The 18442-nt window shown below is 49.4% G+C and overlaps 1 protein-coding gene across 3 annotated transcripts in view; it reads right to left on the bottom strand.

Moving 5' to 3' along the window:
- The window catches only part of SHTN1 (shootin 1), a 101298-nt gene that overhangs the window by 43309 nt on the left and 39547 nt on the right, over positions 1-18442 (bottom strand). For all 3 annotated transcript variants that reach the window (XR_009868369.1, XM_062215313.1, XM_062215312.1), the window contains exons 5-9: positions 14605-14773; positions 11778-11875; positions 8535-8616; positions 5295-5389; positions 2322-2468 (exon numbers count right to left, since the gene is read on the bottom strand). Coding sequence is in view for 2 of the 3 variants with exons in the window: in XM_062215313.1 (XP_062071297.1) it covers positions 2322-2468; positions 5295-5389; positions 8535-8616; positions 11778-11875; positions 14605-14773 (591 nt within the window). In the remaining variant the exon portion in view is untranslated. The remainder of the gene's footprint in view (positions 1-2321; positions 2469-5294; positions 5390-8534; positions 8617-11777; positions 11876-14604; positions 14774-18442) is intronic.

Raw genomic sequence — 18442 nt, 5'->3', positions numbered from 1 at the left:
AAAGTACATACACATAAAATATATTTTTGTATAAAGTTTAGGTATGTATTGAAATGTAGGATTCTTGGGTAATCTTAACTTTTTTCTATATTTAAAAATTTTTTCTTAAAAGGAACATATGCTATTTTTTAAAAAAGATTTATTTATTTATTTGAAAGTCAGAGTTACACAGAGAGAGGAGAGGCAGACGGGGCGGGGGGGGGGGGGTGTCTTCCATCTGGTGGTTCACTTTCCAATTGGCCGCAATGGCCAGAGCTGCGCCGATCTGAAGCCAGGAGCCAGGAGCTTCTTCTGGGTCTCCCATGCAGGTGCAGGGGCCCAAGGACTTGGGCCATCTTCCACTGCTTTCCCAGGCCATAGCAGAGAGCTGGATCGGAAGTGGAGCATCAGAGTCTAGAACCGATGCCCACACTTCAAGCCAGGGCGTTAACCCGCTGCGCCACAGCGCCTGCCCTGAACATATGCTATTTTTTAGGACTGCAAAAACAATGCAGTTGTGTTTTACAAATTGCTTACTTGGCCAGGAAAACTTATAGATAGGTAAGAAATACCGTAAGCCCCTTGTGTGAAAGATTTTCCAGAATAAGGGGACAGCAGAAGTCGCAGAAGTAGTGACTGCTATGATTTCACTTGTAACTTCTATCCCGTCTTCAGTACTGCCCCCCCCAAGGTGTCTATGCCACCTTAGTCCTGTTCCTCAGAACACTGAGTGGGCTCTAGGTCTGCCTTACTTACTGAACGAGTTAACTGCAAATGCCTGGACTTTTTAGAGCAAAAAATTAAATTCTAGAAGAAGTGGGGGGGGGGGGACCATTCTTTTTCCCTCTTTTAATGTGAAAAGGTAATTCCTACCTACAGGGACAAGAAAAGAGAGAGGAAGGGAGGGAGAGGGAGGGATGGAGGGAGGGAGGGGGAGAGAAGGAACGAGGGAGGGAGGGAAAGGAATTCTCCCCTTCTTCCCTGGGCCAGTGGTCTCTCCCGGAGCCAGTGCTGGTGTCCCCACCCACCCAGAGCCACTCCTCCCAGGCGCCAGCATTTCCGGCTGAGGACAGAAGGAATCAGCTCACCACCACATTCTTAAAAACTTCAGAATCAAACGTTACTGTCGCTCAAAGAGACTGACAGGTGATCACAAACAGTAGCTAACAGCTGTTTCTTCACAGAGGAGGCACATTGCAAGTAGTATTTCATTTGTTGTTTTATTTCTTTGATAGAGATGGGGGGAGAGAGGGAGAGACAGAGCTCCAATCTACTAGTTCACTCCCCAAGTGCCTGCAACGGCCAGGGTGAGGCCAGGAACTCAATCCAGATCCCCCCGGGGTGGCAGGAACCCAATTACTTGAGCCGTCACCACGACCTCCAGCGGCTTGCACCGTTGGAAGCTGGAGTCCTGAGCCTCACCACGACCTCCAGCGGCTTGCACCATCGGAAGCTGGAGTCCTGAGCTGGAGGTGGGAATCCCACCCAGGCACTCTGATGTGGGATGCGGGCATCTTAACTGCTGCCCACCGCTGATGCAATTTTCCCTAAGTGGCTTCTTTAATGTCAGTCTTTATTCCACCCCCGCCCCTCCTCCCTGCCCAGCGCCATGACTGCACAGCACACACAGGCAGCTGTGTCCGCTGAAACAGCTCCACTCACACACACGGCAGTCCCCACTCAGGAAGTCTCTAAACACATACATTTGTCCAAGTTTACAAAATCTAAACAAACAGCTCCTACTCATGTGGGCCTTTCTTCTCCTCCCTCTCTGAATAGAACCTGTGCCCTCCCATCGAGCACTGTGAGCCCAACACACCCTCCCTCCTGATGTGTGCCATCTCTGAAAAACACAATTTCTCCTAAAGTCAGATTCCCACACAGGCATTACCCAATCTGTTTGTGTGCCAGATCACTTCCGCTCGCTTCTTCTGACCCTTTGGACGGTTTACAGATCACTAGAAGGCCTACATCAGTGTGCTCTAAGTTTTACTTGGACAATAAATTAAATTCACATGGTAGTTATTGTTTCCTAAAAATTGATGGAAGAATCCAGTGGCTAGGGCAAACTATGCAGCCACAAATGACTGCATGGGCTCCTCTCCTTTTAAGTATGAGTGTGTGTGTGTGTGTGAATGTGTGTGTACGAGTGTGTGTGAGTGTGAATGTGTGTGCATGCAAGTGTGTGTGAGAATGCATGTGTGAGTGTGAATGTGTGAGCGTGTGTGAGTGCGTGTGCATGAGTGTGCGAGTATCTGTGAGAGTGTGAGTGCCTGTGTGAGTGCCTGTGTGAATGAGTGTGTGAGTCTGTACACAGAAGAGTCGAGAAGACAGTCTCTTACCTTCTGCTGATGCTGAATTCGCTCTTCTTCAAGGAGCTGCGTGAGCTTTGCATTCTCATCTAAAGCTTTCAGAAGCTGCTGGTCAGGGCCGGAGCTCTGCAGCAGAAGGTGGCTTTGTCTCTTGAGCTTGTTTTGTTCAATGAACATCTGCAAGAGTTCATTAAAGTGAACATATCAATCAGTGCCACCTATCTTCATCAACTGCAACTTAAGCAACAGCAAAATAGCTGTAGCTTTTATTCGAAAGCTAGAAGCAATCCCTGCATTATGTAACAGTTTTAAAGGTAGTAGCTGCTGGGGCGGGCATTTGGCCCAGTGGTTAGGATGGTGCTTGGAGTGTGTCCCCTTTCCTGTAACACCTCACCCCACTGGCCAAGAGCTGCTGACCAGGGCAGTGAGTCCAGGGAAGCAGCAAGGCAGGGGCTGGTCCTGTGGCACAGCAGGTTAGGACACAGCCTGCGATGCCTGCATCCCACAGGGGAGCTGGTTCCTGCCCTGGCTGCTCCACTGCTGATCCAGCTCCCTGCTAACGGCCTGGGAAAGCAGCAAAAGACAGCCCACGTGCTTCAGCTTCTGGCACCCACGTGGGAGACCCAGGTGGAGCTTCAGGCTCCTAGATTGAGGCCATTTGGGGAGCGAACCAGCAGATGGAAGTTCTCCCTCTCTCTTTGTAACGCTGTCTTTAAAAAAACAAAGGGGAGGCCGGCGCTGTGGCTCAACAGGCTAATCCTCTGCCTTGCGGCGCCGGCACACTGGGTTCTAGTCCCGGTCAGGGCACCGATCCTGTCCCGGTTGCCCCTCTTCCAGGCCAGCTCTCTGCTGTGGCCAGGGAGTGCAGTGGAGGATGGCCCAAGTGCTTGGGCCCTGCACCCCATGGGAGACCAGGAGAAGCACCTGGCTCCTGCCATCGGAACAGCACGGTGCGCCGGCCGCAGCGCGCTACCGCGGCGGCCATTGGAGGGTGAACCAACGGCAAAAGGAAGACCTTTCTCTCTGTCTCTCTCTCACTGTCCACTCTGCCTGTCAAAAAAAAAAAAAAAAAAAAAAAAGGGGGAGGGAAGCAGCACTGTGATGGATGCAGTAAGGCCACTGGCTGCACCGCTGGCTGCACCGCCGGCATCCCTTAGCTGCACCGGCTGCTCCACTTCCAATCCAGCCGCCAGGAAAGCAGCAGACGGCCCAAGTGCTAGGGCCCTGCATCCATGTGGGAGACCTGGATGAAGCTCCTGGCTTGTCTGGCCCAGCCCTGGTTAATTCAGCCATTTGGAGAGTGAACAGTGGATGGAAGATATCTCTCTCTCTCTCTGCCTTTCAAATAAATAAATAAATTTTTAAAAAACAGAATAGAGCAAAACGGCAGTGTTGGGGCTCTAGGACTCATTCTGCACTGCTTTTCTGGGTTTTGGTCTCTCTCGGGAAAAAGGAGCCTGGAAACCTGACTATACTTCAGCTTCACTGTTGTGGAGAGGAAAGAGTGCAGGCGCGTGGCTTCACGTCTTGGGGATGTCAGCAACGAGGATTGCTTTTGTCAGCACCCCCTTTCCACCCATCACTGAGGCTGAAGGCCCCAGCAGGTGAACAGCAAAGTGAATCACCCACTCACGCACATGGAAGTGAATCACCCACACACACGTGTGTAAGCGAGTCACCCACTCACACGTGTGTAAGCGAATCACCCACGCACACGCGTGTAAGTGAATCACCCACTCACATGTGTGTAAGTATAATCGTGCTGCTTCCTTCTATCTCCTCTGCTGCTGCCTGGCCTTCACGTTCCAACTTGATCTGCTTAGTTTTCTAGCATCAACGTGTAAACACATGGAAAACTCAATGTCTTCCGGTAATCTGCAGGCCTGGGTCACCGTCAGCTAACCTGCTCGGTTCGGCAGCGGGGGCGTCGTGATAACCCTCTCCTCCCCAACTCGCCCCACTATGTATTTAGCTGCGTTATTTAGGCTCCTGCAGCTTTTCTGGAGGACTGTGATGCACTTCAATTCTTTTTTCTTTCTTTCTTCCAAGTAGTAGGGGAGTAGTATTTACTCACCTTTCATTAAACTCTGAATAAAACGAATCCTAGTATTTCCAGTCAGATGTACTTGGACTGAACCTTTTGCAGAGTTCATTGCTAGCACAGCTACAAGCAAGCACAGAAAGAGCCCCGGGAAAAAACCATAATCTGATGTTCAGGTATCGCTTCCGGAGTGCCACGCTTTGTCTTCCTTGGACCCCCACCAGGACTGCTTTGATGTTTCCTTAACTCACACAGACTCAAAATACAGATCGGCTCCACACCAGGAGTGTAGCCGAGGGGTGACTCCTCAGTCCCCTGGGAACAGGCCCCAGGGTGGTGAAACACCCAAGGACTGGGTGTCAACAAAGCAAGCGGAACAAGAGGGGCTGCACACTCATCTCTAACGTGAGAAGACAGTCATGGCACTGGCAGAGGCTGGGACATGGCAGGCACGACGTGGCAGTGGTCCACAGGAGGGAAAGCATCGCTCGCCCAGTGAGCCCCCTGCACCACGGCTGGGGAGGATACCACTTCCTGAGCCAGCCGTGGAGAGGTATCCCAGCCTCCTGAGCAGACATCCTATGCTTAGTCCACCACAAGCTACGGGTAGCTCTTAGCACAATCTCTTTCCCCTATACAGCATTTTGTAGTTTACCAGTTTTTTTTTTTAATTACGCCATTTGGCTCAGTTCATCCTGTCACTCATTTTATACATGATGAAAGGGAAGCCCCAGGAGGCAGAAGGACTGCTCTGAGGTCACAGAACTATAACTGATCCCGGGACACCGAGTATCGAGTGACCTTGATGCCACTCCACAGCTGCCTAAGCGAGCGGATCCTTAATTCAATGCTAAGTTTGCATTCAACCTCAAAAAAACAACAACAAAAAAAAAGCATTAATACGTCACCACGAGCACCCTGGAAAACACAGACAACAAGGGGGGTCTCTCCATGACACCCACCTCTTGTGCAAACGACTCTGCTTTCTTCCGGAGGTCTTTCTCCAGCTCCAGGCTGACCTGCATCTCCTCGTATTCTTCCACTGCTAACATGGACACTGCAGACGACAGGAGGAGAAAGCAGACAACGTGAGACAACCGGCCAGGGGCAGGCATGGACAGCGGGGCTGTCTGGTTAACATACACATTGAGGAAACTTCTTTGGTGAGTGGCTTGATTACAGCAATCAAAAATCCACAATGTGGGCCCTTCACCCACGTGGGAGACCAGGAGAAGCACCTGGCTCCTGGCTTCGGATCAGCGCGGTGCGCCGGCCGCAGGGTGAACCAACGGCAAAGGAAGACCTTTCTCTCTGTCTCTCTCACTATCCACTCTGCCTGTCAAAAAAAAAAAAAAAATCCACAGTGACTCATGCCTTTGGACTCAACGATCCCGCTCCTAGGAATGCAGATCCTAAGAGACTCAGTTATGCAGCCACAGAGATCGGGATGCAGGGTCCTCTGAGCTTCACTGCCAAAACAAGTGGCAGAATCCAGCCCCACACGGAAGGATCATAAACTGAGTTACAAGAAATATTCTTCTGCCATCAAAATTACATGGAGAAGCAGAGTTGCTGAAAGACATTCATTATGCTTAAAAAATAAATGTTATAAAAATGAATGCAACATGAATTCATTTTTGCTTTCTGTTTAAACTCAGATGAAACATATTAGCAAGCATTTCACAGAACAGGACCCAGAGAGAAGGCTGAGCGACACAGGGGAAGATGTTCTTCACTAGGAAGCAGGGAAACGCATAGAAAAACATCTTTCTACACCACACCCCCCCAGAGAGGAGATCCGTGAACACGGAGAGGTGTGGCCACAGGAAGGCTGGAGAGGACAGAGGACCTCGGGAACAAACCACACCAAAGGGAATGGAGCTCACGCTTACTCACAAAATCATCTGGCGTTTCACTGTGAAATCAAAGATAAAAGCTTACATTCCATACAGAGCTTGGAACGTGTAGCACAATTTTCACAGCAGTATGAACAAGCAGCAGAAAAGACTGTAAACAATTCAAAAGTTCACCAAGAGGATACTGGAGAAACAAGGTGAAAATAAACATCCCCTAGCCGTGGCTGGTCTGTTCAGTGCCACACAGACGTCTCTCAGAGACACAAAAAGATGCAAGTTATATGCAGAGTGATTCTGTTTAAATAAAGTGCAAAAACATGCAAGATTAAGCAATGTGCTTACTTGGCAGAACTATAAAGAAAGGAAATGATAAAAATGCAAGGCAGAGGTCTGAGTACCCAGGGATGTCGTGGCCTTGTAAGCTCTCGGTAGGGACACATTTTTGTTTGCTGGTGTGTTCTCTTTGTCTGCCATATATGCCAGAGGTACACTTAACCAACAAAGTAATGTAGATGTTGCTTTCTTTAAGATTGGAACTACATACACTATAATGTTAATAGTGTTTATCTCTACATTGCAATCCCAAAGGAATCTACATTTCCCACCAGCAAACCTGTATTTTTAAGCCATCTCCATGGTTACAAAGGAGCAGAACTGTCTCAGGTCCATTCAGGCCCCAAGAGTCAGAGCTTCACTCTCAAGAATTGCTCTAAGATAGACAGAAGCTTTCCAAAGACAGGACAGAGGGCACGGCACGGCTGTCAGAAGCGGGGCGTGGCATGGGGGCCAGCACGCCATCCAGGGGCTTTGTGGAGGTGCCACGGTGCGCAACTGAGGCACACCCACGCTGCCTCCCGCCACGGGGCGGGCTCTCCGAGTGGTCCCTCCGCCCGGCCTGTCAGCCCTAACTGACTAAGGACTGGTTTGCTGGGTAATGACATAGAATTTCAGACTCTGCTCCCTGCAAGTCTCCTGCCTCCTCAGACCAAAGATGGAGCGGCTTACTCAAGTCAGCAACCTAAGTGCTGGTTTGCGGCGCGAATTACAGGTCCCTGAGAGCTAAATGACTGTCCGACCTATTTAAGGGGGAAATTTCACTGAGCAAACAAGCACGGCTCCGACCATCTGAAGTTGTGGCTCTAACTCACTCTCTCTTCTGCGTCCCGCACACTGGGGTGAAAAGCCTATTTACATGTCCTGGCCTTCTGCCTTGGCTTCTAGGGGCCAGCCGTGTGTTGGGTCACATAAACGCTGTCCCGCGCTAGACGGGCAGCTCTGTGGGCAAGACCATGGGGTCGGCCTCCATGGAATCCTGTCTCCAGCACAGCGCAGCGAGACTGGAAACTTCCTTCTGCAAATCCACGAAGACCTGAAGGCAGGCTGCAACCCAGTGCCCCTCCACGCTGAACTACAAGGTCCTTTCATTTCCAAAAACACAATCACGAAGGCTGAGACCTGCTGCCAAGGCCGGGTCTTATTTCCCATTAGTACTCGTTAGTATTAGTATCGGCTGTAGCTTCTGAACACACGGTGGGGCCGAGGGGACAAGAACAAAAAGCAATCGGCCAGGAGGCCTTCTGCAGACTGCACTTTGCATCACTCCCAGGTCCTCGCTGGGGACCATGAGCGACCCCTGTGAGACCTGATGCTGTAATGAATGAGGATGACACGGTCACTGTTGGCCACACCCCCACAGGGGCGGTCACGCTGGGATCTACTGGGCTGCTCTGGAAGCAGCCACTGGGGACGGCCCCTCATACCCATTAGGTCTGACCTCAAGTGATGCATTTCCAAGACCGCAGCTCCCTGGCTGCACGGCTGCTAGCCAGCTCAGAGCCAGCCCTCAGAGCGAGTACACACCTGCTATACCAGTCACCCCGGCCCGGCCCGTGGTCCACATCTTCTCACTGGAAATGTCGTAAATACACAACATGTGTATTGTGTATGTAGGCAGATATGTACATGCTGCATAGTTGTGTGTACTGATGTAGACAACGAATCTCTTCTCGAACTGGAGTGACTAAATAACCTATCCAGTATATGAATGCTAAGGGGATAGCCGAGAAACAGCCGTGGTCCCAGGATGTGCCCAGAACAGGAGCAGCATTAGGTCTGAGGCTTCAGAGCAGGTGGCTTCCGCGTTCCTCCGGTGGAATCCCTTTTCAATGTCCTCACACTCCAAGGCGGGTGGTGAGACAGCAGGAAAGAGAAAGACTCGTTGCTAGGAAAACACAACCCAGGAGAAGGCTTTGGCTGTGGAACGCCGTGGGCACAGGTAGAAAGTGACACCCAGAATACGTCAACCAACCACACGTGTATTTGAGAAAGGAGACTGGAAAGACATACCTCTGTTGCATTTTTCTAAGACTTTCCTCTGTTCGAGAACTTCGGAATGTAAAACAGCCTTTTCTTGTTTAACTTTATTTACCTAAAAATGTGAGATTTCGAGGGAAGAAAAGACCCAAAATTGTAAAGCAGAACATATGGCAATGTGTGATACTCAAAGTGCTGTTCAACTTTCGACATGAAGTTACAATTTAAAGCAGAAACTGGCTTCACCATGCTAAGGCTTTTTATTAAAGTGCTTCTTTAAACCTTCAAAGGTCGCTATTTAAGTTGATGTACGCTTGGTCCGGAATACATTTCCAGACTCCAGTTACCACCGGTGTTGGTCCCTAAACATGCAGTACTCTAGCCAGCTGATGTAAAAGGCTTCATATTTTTTTTTTAAGATGTATTTACTTATTTGAAAGGCAGAGTGACAGAGAAAGAGAACTTCCATCTGCTGGTCCGAGCCCTCAATGGCTGCAACAGCCCAGACTAGTCCAGGCTGACGTCGGGAGCCTAGGATTACACCCAGGTTTCCCCCTGTACTGCTCTGCCAGGTGCATTAGCAGGAGGCTGGATGGGAAGTGGAGCAGCTGGGACTTGAACCTACACTCGCATACTGGACGCTGGGGTTGCAAAGCTGTGGCTTAACTGGCTGTGCAGCAGCACCGGCCCCAAGCTTCATATTTTTAATGCAAAAACCCAATGAGACATCACCCAGAAAATATGTGAATACTCAATTTTGGATTCATTTTTAAACTTTGGTGACTTTTGACTTAAGTACAACACACATGAACTTTTAACATCAAAAAAGTTCAAATTTGATATTTGGCTTAAACAAATATGAAAAATTCTCCCCCAAAAGTTTATAGTTCTGAAATAGCTGACATCAACAGAAGACAATATCACAAAGCAGCTTTTTAAAAAATGCAAAGCTATACCTATCAAGGTGGGTAAATCTCAGATACATTGTGTTGAATTCAAAAAGCAGATCCGCTTACATCAATTAAGAACACTTAAAATACCGTGTGCTGCAGGAAACGTGTGGATGGTGAACACCAAGTTCAGAGCAGCGGCTGTTCAGGGACACTGGGCAGGGAGTGGGAAGAACATAGCTGGGAAGTGGCACACACCAAGGTCGCCCCCATGACGCTCACGGTCCACGCATTACGGTACGCAGGAGGGATGTGGGCACCTATTATTTTGTCTTTATACCTTTCCAGATGTCTGAACTAGTCATAATGAAACAGAATTCTAAACCATCTTCCAGCAACACCACTCAGTGGAAGGGGAGAGCAGCAGCAATAAAGATCCAGGACGGAGGAGCACAGCGAGTCAGGATGTTCTTATCCCTCTCCTAGGGCTACGCTCGGGGAACGGTGACAAAGCGTTCTGAACCTATCAACACTCCCAGAGTCTCTCAGTACCAGCCTTGTTGGTGCGTTGATTTAAATTAATAAGAGGCATACACTGTGTGATAACAGCAATGTCCAGAACATCACCATCCGTCTTCCCGTCATCACAGCGCTTCGCCACGGTAAGTCAAAGCGTCGGGGGTTGGGAGGCGGTGGGCACTTCCCCCAGCCTCTTCTTCAGCCACACAGGGGAGCATAGGTCACAAATGTGGCTGCCCACAGGTGCTGTGGCGCACCTGCTGGGAATTGCTAAAAATCACTGAGTCAAGTTAAATTAAGATTCTGAAGGCTGAGCCTCAAGGCAAGCCTCAAGTGGTTTGTGTCTGGGATGCCCACATCTCGTGTCAGAGTTCCTGGGACAGAGTCCAGCCTCCACTCCCAATCCAGCTTCCTGCTAATGCACACCCTGGGGGGGCTGTAGGCGAAGGCTCAAGCACTTGGGTTCCTGTCACTTACACGGGAGACCCAGAGAGAGCTCCTGGGTCCTTGCTTCTGCCTGGTCAAGCTCTGCTGTTGTGGACCTTTGGAGAGTAAACCAGCAGATGGATGGATGGATGGATGGATGGATGGATGGATGGATGATTGGATGGATGGGTGGGTAGATGGGTGGGTGGATGGATGGGTGGATGGGTGAGTGGGTAGATGGGTGGATGGATGGATGGGTGGGTGGGTAGATGGGTGGATGGATGGATGGGTGGGTAGATGGGTGGGTGGATGGATGGATGGGTGGGTGGGTAGATGGGTGGATGGATGGATGGGTGGGTGGGTAGATGGGTGGATGGATGGATGGGTGGGTGGGTAGATGGGTGGATGGATGGATGGGTGGGTAGATGGGTGGGTGGATGGATGGGTGGATGGGTGAGTGGGTAGATGGGTGGAGGGATGGATGGGTGGGTGGGTAGATGGGTGGAGGGATGGATGGGTGGGTGGGTAGATGGGTGGATGGATGGATGGGTGGGTGGGTAGATGGGTGGATGGATGGATGGGTGGGTGGGTGGAAGGAAGGAAATCTCTTTCTCTGTCACTCTGAAATTAAAACAAATAAAACTTTTGAAAAAGGTGGATTGTATATTCCTGTTCTTAACACGGATTCAAAGAAAAAATTCTCCCAATACCTATGCAATTCATTCTACCTCCTGTCATAAATGTCTGTGCTGGAAGCAGAGAGAGAGACAGCCCTCCCCACCAAGCCCACCATCTCTGGAGAAGCACATTCCTCTCCCACATCAGTAAAGGACAGGACCCGAGACAGGGGCTCCCATTCTCACAAATCTGCCTCCCACAGTAAGAACTGGGGAAGACCTGCCAACACTTCAGTGCTACTTTAGTGCTTCATTTAATAAGCTGGGTAGTGGGCATGTGAATGTCCGTGATCTTATTTTCTACCGCTATTGGTGAGAGTGAAATGGGAGAGGGTTAAAACTGGAGTGTGACTCTCACACCAGATACAGAGCTTCTGGGGCTGGAGTTGTTGCAGCAGGTTAAGCCACTGTATACGACACCAGCATCCCATGGGGGGGGGGGGATTCAAGTCCCAGCTGCTCCACTTCTTATCTGGCTCCCTGCTAATACACCTGGGAGAGTACCTGGACCCCTGCCACCCACATGGGAGACCCAGATGGAGTTCCAGTTCCTGGCTTGGGCCCAGCCCACACTCAGCACCCCTGCAGTCATCTGGGGAGTGAGCAAGCAAATGGAAGATCGCTCCGTCTCTCCCCCTCTTCTCCTCTCTAAGTCTGCCTTCCAAATAAATAAATGATAAATAAATAAAAATTGAAGTCCTAACTTAGTCCCAAACACCTTGAAATCACGGAAGGCTTTTACCTTTCAGGCCTAAGACACTTACTTCTTCTATCACTTCTACGAGTTTGCTCTTGAGATTCTCCAGCTCAATGGCCAGTTTCTTCTTTTCCTCCTGAACAGATACAATCTGATCTCGAAGTTCTGCATTTTTAAAGGGGGAAAAAAAACACCCAGAAGTTATTTTTAAGAGAAAAACTCAGTCTGGTCCACCAGATTCAAAGTGCCAGTCCACTTGCAGCTTATGGTTAGGGTTATTTAACACTAAAAAGAAAATGAGGGCAAGTGTTTGCTGTTTCAGCTAAGAGTGCACTTGGGCCACCCACATTCCAGCTGGAGCACCAGGGTTCAAATCCCGGCTCCACTTCTAATCCAGCTTCCTGCTAACGCACACCCTGTGAGGCAGCAGTGAAGGCTCAGGTGCTAGGGCTCTGACATCCATGTCGGAGGCCTGAGTGGAGCTCTGGGCTCCTGGCTTTGGTACGGTCAAGCTCCAGCTACCGCTGGCATTTCAGGAGTGAACCAGAGGATGGAGGCATTCCTTCTCTCTCACATGAAACAAAAATAAATAACTCCTTAAAAAAAACTGAAAAGAAAATGAAGACCCAAAGGGTAATGGGAATCTCAGGTGTGTGCCTCACCACACCTGCCCCGATAAAGCCATGGCTAGCAGTAATTTTGTATCAGGTGATCTCACCATGTCAAATGCACCAGATCAGTTTTCCCGATAATCTGTCACATCCAGATTCCACTGGCATTTCAAAGCAAAAAATTTTAGGCTCTCAGCAAAACAAATTAAGGCATTATACTAATTTCTTTTTTACTTCTTAATGGCCATGGGCCCTTGTCACAATATAATACCAACCAGCTGATTATTAACTTGGAGATCTTGATTTGAAGGAAAAAATCCTGACATGCTGCCAATGTATAGGCCCTCGATTGATTTGAACCAACTCAAAACGTAACCACTTGGGAGCCAGCACTGCGATGTGGCAGGTAAAGCCGCTGCTTGCAGCACCGACGTCCCATATGGGCACGGGTTTGTGTCCAGGCTACTCTACTCCCACTCCAGCTCCCTGCTAATGGCCTGGGAAAAGCAGCAGACGACGGCCCAAGTGTCTGGGGCCCTGCCACCCATGTGGGAGACCTGGATGAAGCTCCTGGCTTCTGCCAGGACCAGCTCAGGCCACTGTAGCCACTTGGGGAGTGAACCAAAGACCTCTTTCTTTCAAAATAAATAAATGCATCTTAACAAAAAATCTTGTAGGTGTTTTGTTTCTAAATTTATTTTGTATTTTTTATTATTGGGATTTAATGAAACACTTGTCATTACAATGAAAATATCAGCAACTCTAAGAGTAAAAGCTTTCTGTGTTAAAGTTACCCAACCAAATGTTTAAAAATCTACAAAGATTAGCATAGATTTCTTACACGTATGCCACAGGCCTACTGTTCTGCCACTTAGTTCTTCACTGCTTTTCATTTTTCAGTCTAACTTTTTACATGAACTCAGCGTGCAGAAGTTCTCAGGGATTAGTCCACCACCTCACTTTCTCCACTGGCTGGCTAAGGCCCCAGAATAGGAGACTGCATAAGACCTACAGGAGGGAGAGCAGTGACCTTCCTCTCCCTTGCCACCAACACCAAATCGACCACGTCTTAGGCTAAGGGGTGGCAGAGCTGATGAGGATAGGGTCTCCGACACACCTCCAGTTCAAATTTTTTCCACCACACTAATGAGCATTGCTTTTGACGGTACTAAGTCAAAATGTTCCAACAGTTACTGAGCCAAAATTTCTTCTACATTTTTAATATAAACATGTAAGCACACGGGCACTTCAAAAGGTCGTGGAAATTGGAATTAAAAGAGAGGTTGACTTTGGTGCAAAAAGAAACTTTTGAAATCCATGCACAGTATTTTCATAATATGCGTTTCCAGTGAAGTTTCTGAAGACCCCGTGTGTGTATGAATGAAGTTCAGCTGCAGCTGACAGATGCGTGTGATCTCGCCTCCCTGCACTTGCTGCTGGCCAACACAGTTGTCTAACGGTGCACACTGCACAGAACTAACACCTGCACCACACGGCAAGCTCTCAGAGGGCAGAGAGCGAGACATAGGGGAGAGATCTTCCCCAGAGTCCAACACACAACCAAGCCAAAAGGTCTTATTGGCCACATAAACGCTTATCCATTCTCCTTCATTTAACAATAGTACATTAACACATAGTCCACATTCCTAAGGTTACACAATAACTGGCTGTATCTGGAGACACAGCACTTTTTTTTTTTTTTTTTTTTTGACAGGCAGAGTGGACAGAGAGAGAGAGAGAGAGATAGCAAGAAAGGTCTTCCTTTTTCTGTTGGTTCACCCCTCAGTGGCCGCTGCGGCCGGCATGCTGCGGCCAGTGCACAGCGCTGATCCGAAGCCAGGAGCCAGGTGCTTCTCCTGGTCTCCCATGCGGGTGCAGGATCCAAGCGCTTGGGCCATCCTCTACTGCCCTCCCGGGCCACAGCAGAGAGCTGGACTGGAAGAGGAGCAACCGGGACAGAATCCAGTGCCCTGACCAGGACTAGAACCCGGGGTACTGGCGCCGAAGGGGGAGAATTAGCCTAGTGAGCCACGACGCCGGCTGACACAGCACTTTCAAAAGCGCCTCATTCCAAACAAGCAACTGACACAGCACACGTCACAGCCTAACGCGATTCTCAACCAAGCTACACCCCTGGCCAATGACATCAGAATTTTGAGGGGTGGGACCTTAGCAGCGGTGTTCATACAAAGTCCCACGCAGTCCTGACATGTGGTCCCAGCTGAGCAGCACTGTCCGGATACAAGTCAAAATTAGGCTCAATAATTAAACCCAGAGTCCCACCTTTGATTTGCTTCTGACACTGAATGGAGACGCACGTCTCGGGGGCGGCCTCTGTGTCCGTGGAGAAATCGTCGTCGTCGGCGTTGATTTCCTCCGTTATTACATCCGGCCCCAGCTTGGCCATGTATAACATGCTGATTCGTTTCAGTGTTTTATTTTCTTTATTTAGCTAAAATAAAATGTAAAAACGATCATTTTAACAGTAGTCAAATGAGTGTCTTGGATTTTTAAACAACAGACAAATTAAGTGCATTTTTGTCTTACATATCCATCAACATTCACAGCAGGATGTAACAATTAGCAGATTCATTAAGTAAGGTTTTCATCACGCATTTTAATATGGAATTTATTACTTTAAGATCTGAGGCCTAGATTACAACCGGCAGCCAGTGCAAAGGACAGTTACACACGACAGGGCACATAAGGAATTGAGAAAGAAGGCTGGCGTAGCTTCGACCGAATCTCAAGTCACGTACAGTCACAGACTGCCCTCATCAAGACACCTGGTGTCCAGCAAAGTCCTGTGCACTTTCAGCCCCCTCTCAGGGGCTCAGGCCCCCTCTCTTGGACCCTGCCACTCTTCTCGTGGCTCTGCCTGATTCCCCTGGGAAGGGGCACACTTCCCCAGAGCACATTCCCATTCCTCTGACCGCTGCTCAACCGTCTATGGATCAGACACATGACCCGGGCTTGGCCAATCAGATCCTTTCTAGAAATGCCTCGGCTATGACCCAGAGAGGAGTCGCTCTCCCTGTGTCCGCGATGACAGGAGCTGCTGGCAGCCACACTCCTCCTGAGTCCAGGAAGAGAGGAAGGGGGTCTGCAGGAAAGCCAGAAACGAAGCCGTGTGCCCAGACAGGCAGGAAAACAGCAAAGGAGAAAGGGCTGCCCACAGGGCTCTCGTCCCTGGTCCTGGTCCATTCCCCAACTGCTCCTGGCTCCTGGGTTCTGGGGGATTGATTCTTCAATATTCCTCTGATCCCCACGTTTTTTTCCTTTCTTGCTTAAGCTAGTTCAAGATGTATTTCTGGGCCGGTGCCGCGGCTCACTTGGCTAATCCTCCGCCTTGCGGCGCCGGCACACCAGGTTCTAGTCCCGGTTGGGGCGCCGGGTTCTGTCCCGGTTGCTCCTCTTCCAGTCCAGCTCTCTGCTGTGGCCTGGGAAGGCAGTGGAGGATGGCCCAAGTGCTTGGGCCCTGCACCTGCATGGGAAACCAGGAGAAGCACCTGGCTCCTGGCTTCGGACTGGCGTAGCTCTGGCCATAGTGGCCATTAGGGGGATGAACCAACGGAAAAGGAAGACCTTTCTCTCTGTCTCTCTCTCTCTGTCTAACTCTGCCTGTCCAAAAAAAAAAAAAAATGTATTTCTGCTACCTGTGCATAGAGTCCCACTGATGCACAAGAAAGCTCAAGACAAGTTTCTATTATCTCTAAAAAAAGAGTTCTAATTGACAGCAGGAAAATAAGAATGCTAATTTACTGATGCATTTGTTACTCCCTGACACAGAAATGAGTTGGTTTTCAGGTTTACTCATTCAACTTATCATCATGTTCCTTAGCTAATGTTCATGTACATAAAAATATTAATACAAAACACACTCAGGCTAAACCTGGTCCAATGTCTACTAAAAGGAAAACACGGTTTTGTTTATGTTTTCTCTGTCCCAGACCAAAAAATAAATAAATAAATAAATAAAAACAGGTCTCTTGATTGAGCGTATTTGCATGCAATTTCTGAGGCTGGGCCTAAGCGAATGTAACTCACGGGGCAGCACCTGCCCTTCCTCACTTAGGCTCACGCCAGCAGATGTTTAGGACGGCGCACGTCTGCCCTCGGCCCTCCACTCAGAACTGTAATTAGGGCTCCTGGGCTCTCACGGGGCAAGCACAGCCCGCTTCAACCTGGGAGGTCTGAATCCCACCCCGGTAGTACAGAACCAAACAGATTCCTAGCCTGGCCGGGAGCACAAAAGCCTGCCCTGACCCCTTAGGGGAATCAGGAGGGATTTCTGTGAGATGGCTGCGAGCACGCCCAGGGATTTCTCCTGGAAGGCTGGAGAGCACCGCCCGGCCCGGTCTGCAGCTCCAGTGAACCAGGGAGAAGAGATGAGGCCCATCATTTCCAAGGCCCTCCTCCTCAAGGTGGAAAAGCCAGCCGAGCACTGTGGTGCGCTCTGTGAACCACGAATGCTACCCCAGAGGCCCGAGGACCTTTCATGTCAATTCTCAAACTAGGCCACCTTTTCTCAAAGTTAGGGGGAAAACATCGACTTAAGAAAAAAATTCGAGGCCTAAGTTGTAATTCTGCCTCCTGATATTTAAGCTCATGGGGCCTGGAGCTGTGGCACAGCGTGGTAAGACACTGCCACCTGCCACCTGCAATGCTGGTATCCTATATGGAAGCTCGGGTTCGACTCCTGGCTGCTCTACCTCCAGTCCAGCTCCTTACTAACACAACTGGGAAAGCAGCAAATGGTGGCCCACGTACTTGGGCCCGTGCACCTGCATGGGAGGTCCAGATGGAGTTCCAGCATCCTGGATTCTGCCTGCTCCAGCCTGACCACTGTGGCCAGTTGCAGGGTACAACAGGAAATGGAAGATCTCTTTCTCTCTGTCACTCTGCCTTTCAAATAAAAAAAAAAAAAACTTTTTAAAAAATTAAGCTAATTGTTTTCAACTCTACATCATAATCTCTGGAGAGCTTTTTTTTTTTTTGATTTATTTATTTATTTATCTGGAAGGCAGAGCTACAGAGAGAGGGAGGGATATATATATATATATATAGAGAGAGAGAGATATCTTTTATACACTGATTCATTCCCCAAATGGCTGCAATGGTCAGAGCTGGGCAGGGCTGAGACCAGGAACCAGGAGCTTTTCTTCAGATCTCCCATGCAGGTACAGGGGCCCAAGGACTTGGGCCATCTTCTACTGCTTTCCCAGGCACATTCAGCAAGGAGCTGGATCAGAAGTGCAGCAGCCAGGACTCGAACAGGCGCCCACATGGGATGCTGGCACTGCGGGTGGAGGCTTTACCCACTGCACCACAGCACCGGCCCCTGGAGAGCTTAACCCCTAGAAAGTAGCACAGTCTCTGCCCCTGGGGCCCAGCACAGTGCTTCGCCAGAGCTGCCCAGGTGATCCCACGGAGCATCCCGGCCGAGAATCACTGATGTGGAGCAAGGCAATCCCTCACTACACAAGCCAGCTCTGCAGCCAGATTCTGTCTCCAGTTCTGATTGATCCGGTAACTAACACACAGCAAGACCCTGGGTAGAGCCAGCCATTCACAGCAGGAAAAGAAGTTTGGCTTTGGAAGTCATTTATCAGGTAGTTTCCTTCAACCAAGGTACGCATCTAGGCATTTTCTTCTTCCTCCAGCAATGCTCACGAAAATAGTAATTTGTGCTTTGGTGCTTAATACAAGGGTATTTCAAAAAGTTTCTAGAGAAATAGGATTACAAGTTAGCTTATGTCAGGGACTGGCGTTGTGGCTTGGCAGGTTAAGCCATTGCCTGCAAGGCCAGCGTCCCGTCTGGGCTGCTCCACTTCCGACCCAGCTCCCTGCTAATGAATGGCCTGATAACAGCAGCAGAAGGCGGCTCAGATTCTTGGGCCCCTGCTCCCACGCAGGAGACCTGGAGGAAGCTCCTGGCTCCCAGCCATTATGGCAATCTGGGGAGTGAACCAGAGCACAGAAGATCTCTTTCTCTCTCTCTGATTTCCAAATAAATAAATAAATCTTCTTAAAAAACCTTATTCTGGGGCAACAAATTTGGAAATCCACATCTTTTTTCATAATACATACTTCCATGAACTTTTTAAAAAAGACTTATTTA

This window comes from Lepus europaeus, chromosome 17 (genome assembly GCF_033115175.1).
Source record: "Lepus europaeus isolate LE1 chromosome 17, mLepTim1.pri, whole genome shotgun sequence".
Taxonomy (NCBI): Eukaryota; Metazoa; Chordata; class Mammalia; order Lagomorpha; family Leporidae; genus Lepus; species Lepus europaeus.
This window is presented reverse-complemented; position numbering and strand designations above follow the sequence as displayed.